Raw genomic sequence first — 16,562 nt, forward strand, 5'->3', positions numbered from 1 at the left:
TTATTATTTCCAACATTATGAACTGCTTGATTATATGTTGAAAATTGTCTTTGATAAAACACTGCAGAATGCACCACGGTGGGACAATAGAGCACTTGTTGCAAATCTGTAAATATAACAACATAGTCTTTATTCAATTTAGACTTTTCTGTATCCATCTGTAGAGTTTTGTATGCTGCATCTGCTGACATGTGATGTTTGGTACTCTCAATCTGTATTTTTTTTCTTTCATTATCATTATCACAAGCCATGAGTTGAATAAAAAGTCTGTCACAATATCCACAGCTGTCTGATCGTGGTAAGCCAAATCTGAAGTTGAATTCCCCCCTTAAAATATCAGTATATGCTCGTAATGTGCATTCAATGTTTGGATTCTCTTCAATGAACAAGTCAAACAACTTTCTTATATTCAAATCCGGACTCAGGCATAATTTCTTACTATTATGCCTAGAATAATGGTTTTCTTGCATCGGTAGTTTCCTAATATGCTGCCTTATAGCATCTTTCACATTGTCATTGATCTTATTTGGGCGATTAGCATGTTTCCCTCGAAGATCTGTGAGAGGAATATTGGATTTAATTTTTTCCTTTTGTGTTATCTTTAAAATGCAAAATGTTAATAAACCTTATGTATACGTTGACACGAAATTCAAAAAGAAATTCATACCTGTCAAATTTCATGAAAATCTATTGCTGCATTTCGCTGTAAATGCGCAACATATAAAAATTTAAAAATTCAAACATAAAGAGAAATGCAAAACCGTTGACTTGAATCTTAGACCTCACTTTGCTCGGTCAACTATGTTATTATTGTTGGGTTTTATGATTTGTGATAGTTCAATATGAAGATTGTCATTTAGCTCCTTCATCCACAGTAACAACTCAATTTCCAAAAAAATGGCAGTTAGCCCTTTCATCCACTTGAGGTTTCAATATTATGTTTGATTTCCTATTTTGGGTCAGATTTGACCCACCATGCAGTTGAGGGTTAGACTAGTAGTTCTGTGAACAGTAGACCTCATGAAGTATTCTTATCCACAAGTACCTACCTGATTGAAACTATAGACCTTATGGAAATACAGCAATAGACTGGCTTCTCCACACATCTGTGTAATCACTTGTCAGCTGATTTATGATGAATAATTCTATAGTCTGATTTTTACTCTAATATTGGTGTATGGAGGAGGCTCCTTTTTACTTTCCTTGCCCTATTACCATAGGTAAGGAAAGTATTGTTTTCCAAAAAAAATTAAGGTACCCTAATTTCAAGTTTTCTATACGTTTAAAGGTCCCCTGAGTCTAAAAACATGATTTTTGGGTGTTGGTCTGTGTGTGTGTGTGTGCAGGGGTGCCCACAAGGGGAGGGGCATGGCGCAATCTGCGCCATCAACATTTTTGGGGGGAGCATGATTTCTTTCATATTTTATGTCAACATTTTGAATCATGGCTGAAAAATCAAGGTATTGAATAGAGATATCCTAATGTAGTTAATTTTAATACTTTTTCCCACCTTTTCAATGTTATATTTTGCTAAGTATAATTCAATAAAAAGCATAAAAAATAAAATTGATAATATTTTGTATGCAGGAATTTCAGTAATTTTAAGCCTATGAGTTTGAAGGTAAAATGAAAAATAAAAATGAATTATAACTTCATCATCCACAAAAATGAATTATAACTTCATCATCCACTATTATTCTGATTTACTTTGATTAATTTTAATTTTTAATGGTCCTGTTTTTGAGTTTCCTTGCTGTCGCAACCTAATTTTCTTTGAAGCACAATGATAAGTTGAATTGTAATGTACATTTTAATCTAATAATTATTTTAATTTGGAATGCGTTTCATGATGATATTAATGTCTCTGAAATGGGAATGCAATTATAAACAACATCACAAACTCTACTGAATTTGACAGAATAAAAAACTTCTCTTGTCATAAATTTGTGAAAAATATCAAATGAAGCCAATTTCAATCTTTCAAATTTACACCCTATTCACCACACAGTGATCAAGTAATGCTTCATTACTTTTTTCTGTTTTGTATAATAGTCCAGTCAAATGGTCGTTTTCCAGGAAACAGCCCGAAAGAATTTTTCACGAGGTTCTATATGTATTTTGGAGCGCTGAATTCTAATCTGAAATTTGCTGAAATTGTCAAAATATAGCTTGTGTCCTGGCTCACCAACTATTTTTGAGCATAGCTGCAAGACTATGGTTGGACCAAGACCAAACTTCTTCAATAGATTTCCATCAAATTCTGTAGTGGCACCTTGATATAGAATAAAATCGTGGACCAACCCAGACTTTCCACAAAGCATAAATATCTTGATGCCCCAGGGAGAAGGTTTCCCACGAATATATTGTTTCGCTGACAATCTGCCAGTAAATGGCACCATTGCTTCATCCACACAGATATTTTCTTCTGTTTTAAGTTCTAAACATCTTTTACGTATCAGATCATACAATGGCCTCACTTTGAAAAAAACATCTTTATTGCCACGTGGTCTCTCCAAATTGTTCACTACATGGAGACATGTCCTCAATTCGAAAAATCGGTCTCTAGTCATATTTTTAACAAAGGAACTTACTTTCAGCGTGTTATCCCAGTACAGTTGTGCCCGTGGATACTTCAAAACGCCAGCAAGAAGATGAAGGCCAAACAGAACTTCTACTTCATTCTTTGTAGTTGGTTTGAACCTTGCTTTATTTATCTGGGTAGCATACAAATTGGTTTTTTCAGCCGCATTCTTAAAAAACTCATCTGGCAAATACCTCTTATAATAATCAATGGGAGGTAATAATTCGTTACAGTCATCATCTGCAGTTGTCACATTGAAGACTGGTGTATTTTTCACTATAGGTGTTTTCTTCCAACTAATATTCTTCTTATCAGTGCATGTTGTTGTTTGAAAAATATTGCTGTTATTTTGAAGATTATTATTATCGGTAGAAGGTCCATCATTCTCTGTTGAATTATCAATTTCGGTCAAATCAACATCGGCATTTTCGGCATCATCTTCTTTTGAATAAAAATTGTTTCATTTGGTTTTACCTGATCAGCACCCACCCTAACAGATTTTGGTAAGTCCTTGGGTTCATTTTTTTCCACAGAAGCACTAAGCCCTTCTTCATCACTATCAATTTCCAAGTCAGATAAATCACCATTCATAAGTAAGTCCAAAAGAATCTCTTCATTGCAGTCATCAGATAATAAATTGGTAGCTTCTCGGCTTGTACTGGGTTTATTCATAGTAAACAACTTTTAAATCTATTCTTGTACACAAACTAATTTAAAAAATATGAATTAGATTCAAGAAAACACAATCATATTGCATTATTATGAAAAATAATCACGATATTCTTGATAAAACTCACACTGAAACACATCCACTCACATAACCTCAATAGCTGCTGTAGTTTCTAGTAAACATCATTGAAGTCCTCATGGCTACAAACTGGTACATAAGTTTCAGCTGATCAGTACCAACACAATAGTTCAAAAATTGTGAGGGAAACTAGTTATTTATATAAAGTAATTTGTCTAGTTTACAGAAAAAGTAATATAATATTTATGAGAACATTTTATAGACTCTAACAAGCTCTATGTCTTTGGCAAGCTTCAAAACTGCGCCAAACAAGACTACAATTTTCACATATGAAGTGGCAGACAGATCGCTCTGGAGTTAGAATGAAGCACTACTATATGTACTCAAACTGATACACCAGGTTCAGGCTGTTTAAAATGTTTTTTTAAGAAGATATGAGCTTTAGAAGTTTATGTACTAGTTTGTGACCATCAGGTCTGAATGGGTTAAAGAGTCATAAAAGCCATGAAAGTCCTTTGGAATCACACTCTTCAATTCCTGCAAATGCTGGTACTTGTGTGGCTTGATTTTCAATGGTTCTTTGTGAAGTTTCGATGGGTTTTCAAATGAAACATTTTTTCTAGTATTTCTTTTTGGAAGCGATGTCCATTCTTCATCAAAACTCAATTAATAATGTAGCACTTCACTTGGAGTGTGCTTTAAAGCAGTGACATCAGTAACTTTTGAGTCTCCTGCTTTGAGGCCAGGTCTTATTGTGCTGTATATTATGGATTTTGAGAAATCCATAAAAAATTCATGATCAATGTATTTAAAATTGTATGGAAATGGGGTTTTCCTAGCGATTTTCATGATGTCTATGTAGTTAGCTGGTACATAAATCTCTGTTTTTTTAATTTTTTTTTCAATTTGTGCATGAATTGAGTCACACTCCATTTGCATGTGTCCATGTTCCAGGATGGTGATCTCCTCATATGGAGGTCTACCTCTTCTTGCACATTATTATCAGGCCTCATTTCAGGATCATTAACTGGTGCTGGCAATATTTCTGTGTCATCATCAACATTCACTGAAACATCATTATTACAATCCTGATTATTTAAGAACACTGGTGCATGTTGTGACTTTTTCATGTGAACAGAGTTATGCACAATTTTATTACCCTTATGATTAATGATCTTCCATGACCTTGGATTGTTCCCTTTTTCAACAACTAACCCAGGCTCCCATACCCCCTTGTTGTGTACAACAACACTATCACCAGACCGAAAGCCAGCTCTGCTCTTGGAGGTTCTATCATAAAATTTATTTTGTTTGAGCTGCCTGTACTCCAGCAGAGGAGTGACAGCAAACGTTCATTACACGTTTGTTACAAGGCGTTTTAAGGTTGTTAACAGCGTTTATATGACTACTGTCAGGCCTAGCACCAGTTGTATCAAACTGCAACCCTAAATATTTGACTTGTTTGACCTTGTACTGTAACTTTGTAGGATTAAACTTAACATTATTTTCCTTTGCCCTTGTCATTACCCTATTCAAAATAAGCTGGTGTTCAAGGTCATCATTAGCAGCTAGAATTAGATCATCAAAATATACAAATACACCTGGTATATCTCCAAATATTTTCATGTTGGTTCTCTGGAATACTTCAGGAGCAGTTGAGAGCCCAAAAGGGAGCCTCTTATATTTGTATTTACCAAAACATGTAATAAAAGTACAAATATCACTACTATCAGGAGAAAGCTTGATCTGATGGAACCCATTTTTCATATCTAAAACTGTGAACATACTTTTTCCAGACAAACCAGCACTAAGCTCTTCTACTGTGGGAATAGGGAATTTCTCTGGCTTAAGACAATCATTCAGATGACGAGGATCAAGGCAAATGTGCAGGGAACCATCTGGTTTCTCCACAATTGTAATATTATTTACCCAATCTGTTACATAATCCACTTTTTCAATGATATCACTACTTTCTAAGTTATCCAATACATTTTTAAGCTTGGACTTTATGCTTATTGGCACTCTTCTGCATGAGTTCACAACAGGTTCAGCATTTTCTTTCAAAACAATTGTATATTCTACAGGATATAAACCAATTCCTTAAAAATTATCCTTATTAGCATCAAGAAATTGTTCTTTTTCCGTATTGATGGAATGAATAACCATAGAGTCATCAGCATTGGGGAGAACAGAGTTATCACCAAAAATACTACAACCTTCACTTATTCTAGCAATTAAATTCATTTTCTGACAGGCATTAAGACCTAAGATTGGTTTGCTTGCAGTATCAAGCAACACAAATTTGATATTCCAGTTTACATTATTCAACTTACAAGGCAACACAACAAATCCTTCACCTTTCAACCTTGAATTATTATAAGAGACTACTGTAATGTTCATTGTATTATTAATAGCAGGTTTTTGTGCAAATTTAATACTTTTAAAAACAGATAGAGGTAACACATTGCAATCAGCCCCAGTGTCGAGTTTGAAGTCAATTAATTTATTCCCTATTTCTAAGGATTCGCTCCAAAAAGATCCTTTGTGATGACACAGCAGATCTACATAGAACTCAGGACTATCACCAGAGAAATGCTGAATTTCACTAACCTGTTTTGTATACTTATGCTGACAACCAACAGAGAAGTGGTTTGGTTTCCCACAATGATTACAATTTTTACCAAAAGCAGGACAACTTGCCCGTTTGTGACGCCACCCACGCTTCTTACAGTTCTATATGTATAGGTCTGCAGTAGAAACAGTAGATTTTGATTGTGCGGCTGTTCTCACCACCGCATCAACAGCAACTGCCGGGCCCAGAGGTAGCAGGTTTTTCAATGTTTGTTGTTGTTGTTTGCTGATTTCAGCGGCTCTGCAGCACTCCAATGTTTTCTTCAAAGTGAGATCTGGCTCTTTCAACAACCGTTGCTGTAGCCCATCATCATTAATTGCAATTATAATACGGTCCCGAAGCATAGAGTCAGCCTGATCACCAAATTCACAGTTCTTAATCAACTTTTGCAAGTTTGTGACAAAATTATCAAATGGTTCCTGAGGATGCTGCACCCTGGTTAAAAATTTATGGCGTTCTATTACTACATCAGTCTTCGGCTTTACATAGTCATCAAACGCCTTATACACATCACTGAGTTTCAGTTTATCATTATTCAAATTGAAATTGTTGTAAACGTGCAAGGCGTCTTCTCCAATACAATTAAGGAACATCACAATCTTACGTGATTCAGCAACGTCTTCATGTCCTGCAGCTTGCAGATACAAATCAAACATTTGTTTGAACATGCTCCAATTCTGAACAGAATGTTCATCCAACTTAAGTTGAAGTGGAGGCTTAAAAAATTCCATTTTAACACAGGTAGTTCAAATTAACAATGTTCAGCTTCAAACAAATAGGTTACCTATGGCATTAGTTATTCATTAGTTATTATTCATAGGTTACCGGTAACGTAAAGTTAGTGTAAAAATGTTTTTACTAATATTCACCACAACCATTATATTTATTGATCCACATTTCTGACACCATGTTTTAGGGTTTATTTGATATAGGCCTAAATAAACAAAGCAAACCATTGGTAATTACATGTCTTTAATTAGCGACATCATGATCACATCCACATCAACTCTATAATCATATATCGATAATCAAGCATTGATCGATACTGTTATACTAATATATCAATACATGTCACAAAAATCAATTGATATAAATTAATATTGTATGTATGCTATTAGATATCGATGGCTAAACTCCAACAACACGTATCTCAAAAAATGCAATTTCTCAGGAGAGCAAAAAAACGTTATATTTATTTCTACTCCACAAGAACTGTAAAAACAAAATAGCATCAAATTAGAAAACATATTTGTCTGTTGAACTGAAACGTTATTTTGAATTTAATATTCTGTACATCTTATTTATTGACATTTTTTTAAGATACGTGTTTTTGAGCTAAAGTTTGTTTGAGATAAGTGGAGTTCATATTGATAAAGTCATTCAACCAGACTGTATTGCTGAGAATGGAAAACGTATTTTATTAACTGAACTATCCTATTGATTTGAATAAAAACATATTTCCTTAAATAAAGTAATCTAGTAACTCGAATGAAAAACATTTAATCAACTATGAAGTATTCTAAGTATCAAAATCAGCTTTTTTCCAGAAGTTGTACACTGTTGAAAGTTACTTTTTGTAAGGAAGAGAGTCATAGAAGTGGTGATAATCCTCTGGAATTATGTATTTCAACTCTTGTAGATGTTTCCATTTGGTGTAAGGGAGTGGAATCCTTTCTTTGAATAATTGTGATGGAATCTGTTCTTTTTTTATTTTGTTCGGTCTTCTAGGCAGATCCTCAAAGCTTCCACTGAAAGAGAGCTTAAATTGAATTTTCCCTTCTGGGAAATATTCGAAACAGCGAACATCAACAACACATGGGTCACCTTTTCTTCTTCCTGGACGAACTGAGTCATAATAGTGAATACTTGAATAATCCTTGAAAAAGTCATGCTTCAAGTATACAGCTTCATATGGAAATGGAGTTTGCCGGGCCTCCTTTGTGTATTCGACATACTCAAATGGCATGTACACATCTTTTCCTTTAATTTGTTTTTCAATCCTTGCATGTACTGAATCCCCCTCCATTTGGGTATGCCCCTTCACAAGATACTTTTGAGTCACCTTAACATTATTCTGGACAGCAAAATGGAGTAAAGCATTAGACACAAAATGGTTTCGATTTTGATTGGTGCAACCATCTGTGTATACTACTATGGGGTGGCTTGGAGTTAAACAATGCTCTGTCAAATAATCTATCAAACAGGAGGCAAATGTGTTGGCTGACAAATCTCCCTCAACCTCTGAGAACCAGTAACACTTGCAGTGTCTATTGGCTAAGCTGTACACTGTGTAGTTGTGTGAGTTCAATTTCATCTTATAGTACATAGCACTAGCTTTTGTCATAGGCGTTAACTTAACAGATTCTACATCTGCTGTTAAACAATAAATTTCACCTTCAATTGCCTTCTGCTTGTCATTTTCTTTCTCAAACCGTGCCACATTTTTTCATCAATGTGTGCATTATACTTCTCCTTTGAAACATTGCCTGCTCTGAATGCATAGCAGGTGTCGCACTGGTCTTTTTTGGGAGTAAATATTGATAAATTTTTCAATTCAAATACTTTCATGAAGATAGTCAGAGATCCACAAGGTTTATTATTTGAACTGCAGAAGTCTTTGTAAGATCTGTACAGCTCAACTTTAGTATCCCACAATGGCTCTAGATACATTTTACTAGAGGATGCTCTACAATAATGAGATGGTACTTTGGGAAGACTGTCCAACCATTCAGAAATTATCTTCTTCTTCTGTGATACATTTCGTTCATTTGATCTCTTCATCTGTTTTATCTTGTTGTGTATCACCTTCAACTTCACTGTGCTCTGAATGGTGTTCTTTTTCATTGTCTGAAACATCACCTTTATTTGATACCCAATTTTGTACCATCCATTCTTTCATACCTAGTGTGTTCAAGAACATAAGTTTGCAAACAGGTTTCAAATTGCCAATAGAAGGACTTAGATAATACTTATAAGAACCAGATCTCCTACTCATTTTGTTTCCAACTGTCTTTTGTTTTGTACCTGTTTTTTTCACATGTCACGAATATAAACTTGTTTTTCCCCCCAAGAAAGTCGCCAAAACAATTTGAATAAATCTCACCTCATTTCTTGTGATATTTCTGTGCATTTCCGTTTTTTATTTGCTTTGCAAACTGGAGAATTGCAGGCAGGTCCCATTTTCCTTTCCTCGTGCTCTGTTTCACTCCTTCTCACAGTAATTTTACCATCAACTTTCACTTTCTTATACCCCAAATACTTTTGTCCTGTCATTCTCAATTTCTTATGAATATTGATATCCCATGAAGAACTGTTTGGCCGCTTGTTCCGTTTTCTTTTTTGATCATTGAAAGCTTCCACAGAACACAAATCATCCTGAGAGTTGTTGGCAAGTTCCTTGAGTGTGTTGTTTGCATTGGGATCACTTTCATCATCTTCTTGGATATTGAGGGCAATAGAAGGGTCAACACTGGCAATCTCATTCTGTGATAACAGGAAATCAGGATCATCAGGATCTGTATTGTTGCTTGCATTATCCAAACTAATGTCATTATTGTTTGAAGCATCTTCATTTGTGATATTGACATGAGAGCAATCAGAATTAATCGGTTGGTCAGCTTCCTGAAAATCTATGTGATAGCTTGTCCCTGGCAGATTAGAATTGGTTTCATCAACAGTTATTATAACTTCTTTATGCAGCACATCATCGATTGATAAGCCATCTTGAAATATCACTTCTGGTTCCTTAATCAACAATCCAAAGTGATTTGTAGATTGCTCAGTTCCTGGAACAAATAGACCAATTTATTGACAATATCATCTTTATTTCCACTACTATTTGAGTTGAACTCTTGTGAATTCCTCTGGATTGAATTCACTCAAATTAATTCTAATATGGATGATTTACTTGATCCACTGAAAATGACATCTTAACTCTGATGCTGTACTACAAACACTATATCTTCATTTGCTTTGAAGCTCATGTCCTGTAGAACAGGCAAAAAGTATGTATAGTAAGACCTCAGTATTTTTTTTTTAATAGGTCTAATAACTTCCTCCATTTCATTTATACATTTAAGATTCTTCATAAAGATATCAGAAGGAAGTTGACCAGATATTTGAAGCTGACTATGGGCAAGTGGAATAAAATTCCACCATCCATTTGTTGAGACATTTGAGAATATTTTATAAAAATATACAGAGAACAAATATACTTACGAACTGTTCCTTCTTTTTCTAGCAGGGACATCACATCATCAATGAAATCACTGTCATTACTGTTCATTTCTTCATCCATGATTGGAATATTATGTCAAGTTTCAGTAGGCTAACAGTATTTATCTCCAACCTAGAACAATTCAAATTTAACTGTTAACACAATATATGATATTATATATTATCATATATAAATGTACATATCATATATCATAAATAAACTATGTTTATTATATAAACATTTTTTGTGGCTGAGTTGAACCACCTTGACACCAATTAAATCTCCATTTTTCAAGATATTGGCTTCAATTCCAACATATATTTTGCTTGGAAGTTTGTATATTAGTCATTTCATCTTCATTTGTGATTTGTGTGTGTGGATTATTATCCTTAAGCTTATTTGTTTCAAAAATAAGAGAACCAATGTATTAAAAAATAATGGAGATTTGATTGGTGCCAAGTTGGTTTAAGTTAGCCTATCTTTCCACAGTTTGAAACAAATTCAAGTTCAATGAATATTGTTTGCAACTATTATATTTTTGTAAATGGTAATAAAAATTGTAATTTACAAATACAGTGAATGTCTTACATCCATCCATCATATTCATTTAACAAATTAATCAATTATTGAGATAGTTTTTTAAAATGTAAAGTAATCATAATTACCTTTTAAGTAGGAGCTTGTCGTGTCTCTCCATATGTTTCCATGTAAACAATCCAAGATACGTGTGGTTAAGTTTTGTTATTACCAACTACCAACATACGTGGAACAAATTTACCTCGTTTAAACAACTTTCCCTGCCTATATTGAGAGATAAGTGTTGTTATTATCAGGTGGAGAATAGGCCATAGTTTACTATTCCACACTTTACTCAAAACAACAAAATTTTGAGATACGTGGTGTTGGAATTTAGCCATATGGAACGAATAAGTTGATTTGATATTGCACTTGAATATTACAACTCTAGTAGGAAACAATATTAAAATTTCACAACAAAACAAAATTTCCTCTTGATTGAAAAAATAAAACAAATTAAACATTAACTCATAGCTGGTACAGATATCAATGTGGAAAATTAACATAAAATAGCACTGCTCTAAGGCACTTCTATAGGCTATACTAACAATACTATATTACATTACAGACTATAATAATATATCAACAACCAATTCATCATGCTTCATTCTCTACAGGTAATTCTCACCAAATCTCCGTTGGTGATAGATTCAGACGAGAAGCATGTATTTGAAAATAATAATAATAATAATAATGCGGTGTGTCTAACTTGTGTCTATCTTGATTGAATATCCTAATTGAAAATGATAGCCTAATTTATTGTGAGATACTATAAAATGAGATATTACTATGAAATATACATTTCTAATGATTTAGATTATCATAGAAATAATGGTAGTCTTTTGGCAAAACTTCCTTCATTCTTGAAGGTGGCCATATTTTTTTGGATTGATTTTTAAGCTATCATTATAGAGCAATGTTGGAATTTGGTTTGTAAACTGCTTCCTTGATCTTCTATTTGGTACAGGTTCCCATTCATCATCGAAAGAAGTCTTGAAGAAAATCTCTTTTTCAGGGGTGTACTTGTATGCACGTACATCATTCACTTTAGGATCACCCACTGTTGATCATGGCCTGACAGAAGTGTACAGCAGGGGGCCTGAAAAATCTTTGAAAAAAGAATGGTCCAAATACTCGACGTTGTAGGGTGCTGGATTCTTTCTTGCGCTTTTGAATATTTCAACGTAGTTAGCAGGGGAGTAGATTTCTTTATTTTTCAGGCTTCTTTCAATTGTTGCAAGCATTGCGTCGCATTCCATCTGCGTGTGCCCTTTTTCTAAATATTTTTGTATAATCACTAGTCTTCTTTCTTCTGCTATATTGAGCAATGTATTCGAGAGTGTGACATTCCGGTTCTGGTACCCACAACCATCGCTCCACAATATAACAGTGTCATTCTCAACTACATCCAGTTTGAGGAGGAAGTGAGAAATAATCGAGGAGAATTTGTTGGAGCTCACTCCTCCTTCTCCCTCATGCCACACAAAGCAATATCCATTTTTTGTTTTATTATCAAATACAGTGAAATTATGTACCATTAGTTTCGTCTTGTAGTACATAGATGAAGCTTTAAGGCTGGGTGCAAGCAGAACAGCTTGCATGTCAACTGTGAACACAAACTTAGCATCCTTGTTATCATCTTCTTTCTCCTCTCTTGCACGAGTTTTCCTCTTTACATGATCAAGGTATACCATCTCTTCTACATTTACCACTTTATAACTAGAGCAGATGTCACATTGATCTTTACGAGGTGTGAAGATTCCTAGATCTTGGCTGTCAAATTCCTCAAGGAACGTTTTTATAGATGCACAAGGTTTCTTGGTTTTCTCACATTCCTCTTTGTAGAGCTTGTATACTTCAGCTTTCGATGTGAATCCTGCTTCCAGATAAAGCTTTTTCGTTGTTTTCCTGCAATAGTGTGACTCAAGTTTTGGCAATGATCTCAAAAATTCTTTTAGTGTTAAACGTTTTTCACTACATTCAACAATTTTTCGTTTCTTGTTTAGTTTTGGCACAATACAACTATTTTCTTCGCCATCATCGGTTGAGTCTGGAGGTGCAATCATTTCACTATTATATAGAATTAATGAACCCTGTTTTTTCATCCAATCAAGGACCACCCAGTCTGTCAAGCCCAATGTGTTGAGGAAAAGTGTTTTGCACGACATCCCTCAAGCTTCAAATGATAAACCAATGAATTGGCTCTTCTAGAATGATCACTTTTACATTTTTTTCTATCTTTTGGCTTATTACTCTCCATTAAATTCACAACATATATTCTTCTCTGCTCCCATGTCAAATCCTTCCAGAACTTGTGGGATATAATCTCCCTGATATCATCAGTGAATTTTGCACAATTTATCTCATCACTTTTTGACTCACTTTACAATTGCAATGTGGTTTGAGTTTTTTAGTAGGTCTTATTTTATTGTAAATCCATCCTCCTTCAGGTAATTTCTGAACCCCCAAGTACTCCTCACCCATTTCCCTCTTTCTCTTATTTTGTTCATTCAGTAATGGTTTCTTGTTGCTTGTCCTGTTGATTTCTTCACTGCTAGTAGAACTGCTATCAAGTGTTACTGCAACAGCTTCTCCTCCTTCTTCAGTAGGTGCTCCATCATCCCCATACATTTGATCACGACGTACAGGATTTCCCTTGGTCCTACTTCATCTTCAGGTGTTTGTTCAGGAATATTCAGTTGTCTGAAAAGCGTGTCTGCACATGTCAACAGAACATCACTGTCCACATCCATCTGAAACAGAAGTTAAGAAAGAAGAGGATTAAAATTGACAAGTTCACTTATATTGCCATCAAAAATACAGAGTATAAATAATCTGTGCAATCTAATTGCAATCTATAGTATTACAATATTATAGAGTATTATTGAATCATAATAATTTCAATTGTATTAATTCCATGCTCTTATTTGAACTGGAGACTAACGCCATCACAGTCATACTACAACAGAATCAAATCAATGCAATGATTGAAATTGAACACAAAAATACTTCACAGTTATGCAACTGTAAAAACAATTCTTTGCCCCAAACATTTTTTTCTCAGAGTAGAGGACATCAAAAAATCTGTTTTATCAAGGAGTGTGGATCCTACACAAATTTTTAACATTTTTTTGAAACCCTATTTGATTAATTTGGAATAGCCTTCCAATAAAATATTCAAATCATATTCCTTCCAATATTTTTGATCACATAAAAATTAAGAATTATATTACATAACGTTACATTTTAGTTTCGTAATAGATACTAATACAAATTACTGCAGTTAGAACCAAGAAACAATCTAAACAACACAAATTATTTTTCAGATGAATTATGTGAATCCTTACCGGTACGTATTCTTCACAGGCAAGAGCAGATACATTCAATAGGCTGTCAGTAGTGTCAGTGGATGGAATTTCAAGTGATTTTTCTCTTTCATGGTTTTCATCTTGATGGGTGACTCAATGATTGATTTTATTCATGATCATAAAGAGATGAATTCTGCTCTCTCAAGTTTTCCTGTAAGATATATATAATTAAAGTTTGTCATTTCATTATGATTGTCAAATTTCTGGTAGATTTATTACATTCTCTGACAGTCACGTTTTAGTAGGGAGTACAATATGACCTTGGTCTGGTCGAACAAAGATGACCATCCTCAGATGCTAGATATCCTCTAGCAAGATGGTAAAGTTACTCCGACTTGGTCGATATGTAGGTTCAAACATTATGAATTTGGTCCCAAATTGTATAAAACATTATGATTTTTGATTTGAGAACAAATTTATAATTCTTGAACCTATATTTACCGAGTCATTGCTGGAGTCATTTTCCCATCTAGATAGAGGGTCATATTTGTGCAACCAGACCTTATCAAATAAATAGTGCAAAAACCATTCATAATGGAACTGTACAAAATCCATTAATTTTTCCCTTAAAAATCAATAGGCCTATGAACTTTTTTCATTTTTATTTTATATGATTTATCAATAATATAGAATCAAATTAAGGTTTCTTCCAAAACAATGATCTAGCAAAACATTTTTGAAATTAAATAACATTACAGTTAAATATATTGTACTGCAGGCTGCAGCTAAGGGCAATAATCAATCTGCATAGAAATGAAATTTTATAGTAATTCATCCTTACATGTTGTTCACTGGGAAGCACGTCACAACCTAGGCCTGATGTTTCATTCAAAATGCTGTCATTTTCCTCAAGAAGAATTCTTCCATTAGCGAGAGCTAGAATTATTTTCTCTCCTCTGTTCGCCTGCAATAAAAGAAGATAGTAATTTATAATTCATAATTTATTTATTCATTAAAAAATACAAAGGAATGAAAAACAGGCTTTTGCCCAGAACATCTTCGATTCCAATTTTGATGAAAATGTCCAAAGTAATGTTCCAAATTAAAATTCACACACAATCTAGTACCTAGTAAGTTACATTATTATTCTCATGTTGCAGACTAAATTTATTAGTCTTTATTAATTCTCGACTCAAAAAGTCTATAATTATCTAGCTATAATGCAGTGAATGCTGAAAACTAAAATACGTTAACTCCTATGTGTAAAACCGTGTATGTCTTCCGGGCTGAACAGTAGAACATTGTAAGTCCACATTGATTTATACGGTACAGATTTAGTGGTCGAATTAGAAAAAGTCTTCACAAGAAAACTGACTTCTATCTAACGAACTCTTACATACTGTAATAAATTTTTAAATCTACAAAGAATTCTAGCCCAATTAACCTGATAAAATAAAATATTATAGAACACTCAATATTCCAATGTAAAAAGCCTTGTATGTCTTTTCAAGCTGAAAAACAAAATCTGGTAGGTAGTCTACACACAAGTTTACAGATGACAAATTCGATTATCTAGGATACCTAGTTTTCAAATAAAAATGATATTATTACTCACCGGTATAATTCTTTGTTGGTCCATGTTACTTATTTATAAAATATCCACCAACATACAGCTCGGAAGACGAAAATAAGCCACAATGTTTTTCATAACCTATAAACTCAATGCTTTTCTGAAAACTTACAAGGCTCAATAATTGACGCCGGAAACATGTGTTAGACATACAAGTTTTAAGAATCGCATACAGAGTGCGCTACAATGCAGCTAGACATACCAGCTTTGGATTATTCGATTCGGCTTGAAAATACGATCATTTTGATACCAAAAAGTCATTTTCGGATAAATTTGGACTTACGAGGTTTTAGAAGTAAGCCATCGATATATAGAAGTATAATCGTAGTTTCGAATATCTTGCCGCCAATCGTCATTCCTCTAATGTTATTCCCCTAAATTATTCTCGTTTGAGAATGGGGCTTACAGTTCAATGAGCAAGGAAAGTTGTGTGAGTGTACCACACCAGATTTTGTGAGTGTACCACACCAGATTTTTCCTTTATTATTATCCTTGGAATGCAAAATTTCTAAAAACCTTGTATACGGTTTACGTCGACGCGCAATTAAAAAAGGAACATACCTGTCAAATTTCATAAAAATCTATTACCGCGTTTCGCCGTAAATGCGCAACATTTATAAACATTTAAACATTAAGAGAAATGCCAAACCGTCGACTTGAATCTTAGACCTCACTTCGCTCGGTCAATTATAGAGTGGAGCAATTTTATGTCAACTTGAGTTTGTAGTAGGCTGAAGAATCTCTTAAGCGAGGTAGTGGCTCCACCATCATCAGAGCACAAAACATGACATAGTACATCTGAAGCAACCATTTTATCCTTTGATCACAGAATTACAGGAGTTTATAGGAGTTTTCTCTGCTTTGATTCACA

General features: G+C 34.0%; 1 protein-coding gene across 1 annotated transcript; it reads right to left on the reverse strand.

Moving 5' to 3' along the window:
• Positions 1-9,030: 9,030 nt before the first annotated feature.
• LOC120351954 lies at positions 9,031-10,895 on the reverse strand. The gene is made up of 3 exons (XM_039430995.1): positions 10,843-10,895; positions 10,180-10,309; positions 9,031-9,746 (listed from the first exon to the last, which is right to left on the reverse strand). The coding sequence occupies exons 2-3, from the start codon at positions 10,256-10,258 to the stop codon at positions 9,061-9,063; spliced, it is 765 nt and encodes a 254-aa protein (XP_039286929.1). The 5' UTR covers positions 10,259-10,309; positions 10,843-10,895; the 3' UTR covers positions 9,031-9,060.
• Between the last annotated feature and the right edge of the window lie 5,667 nt (positions 10,896-16,562).

This window comes from Nilaparvata lugens, chromosome 6, assembly GCF_014356525.2.
Source record: "Nilaparvata lugens isolate BPH chromosome 6, ASM1435652v1, whole genome shotgun sequence".
In the NCBI taxonomy this organism is placed as follows: domain Eukaryota; kingdom Metazoa; phylum Arthropoda; class Insecta; order Hemiptera; family Delphacidae; genus Nilaparvata; species Nilaparvata lugens.

Coding starts and splice junctions, on each gene's coding strand:
- LOC120351954 (XM_039430995.1), bottom strand. CDS start 10,258: ATGGATGAAGAAATGAACAGTAATGACAGTGATTTCATTGATGATGTG. Junction 9,747..10,179: donor AGAAAAAGAAGGAACAGTTC/GTAAGTATATTT, acceptor TATTTGTTCCAG/GAACTGAGCAATCTACAAAT.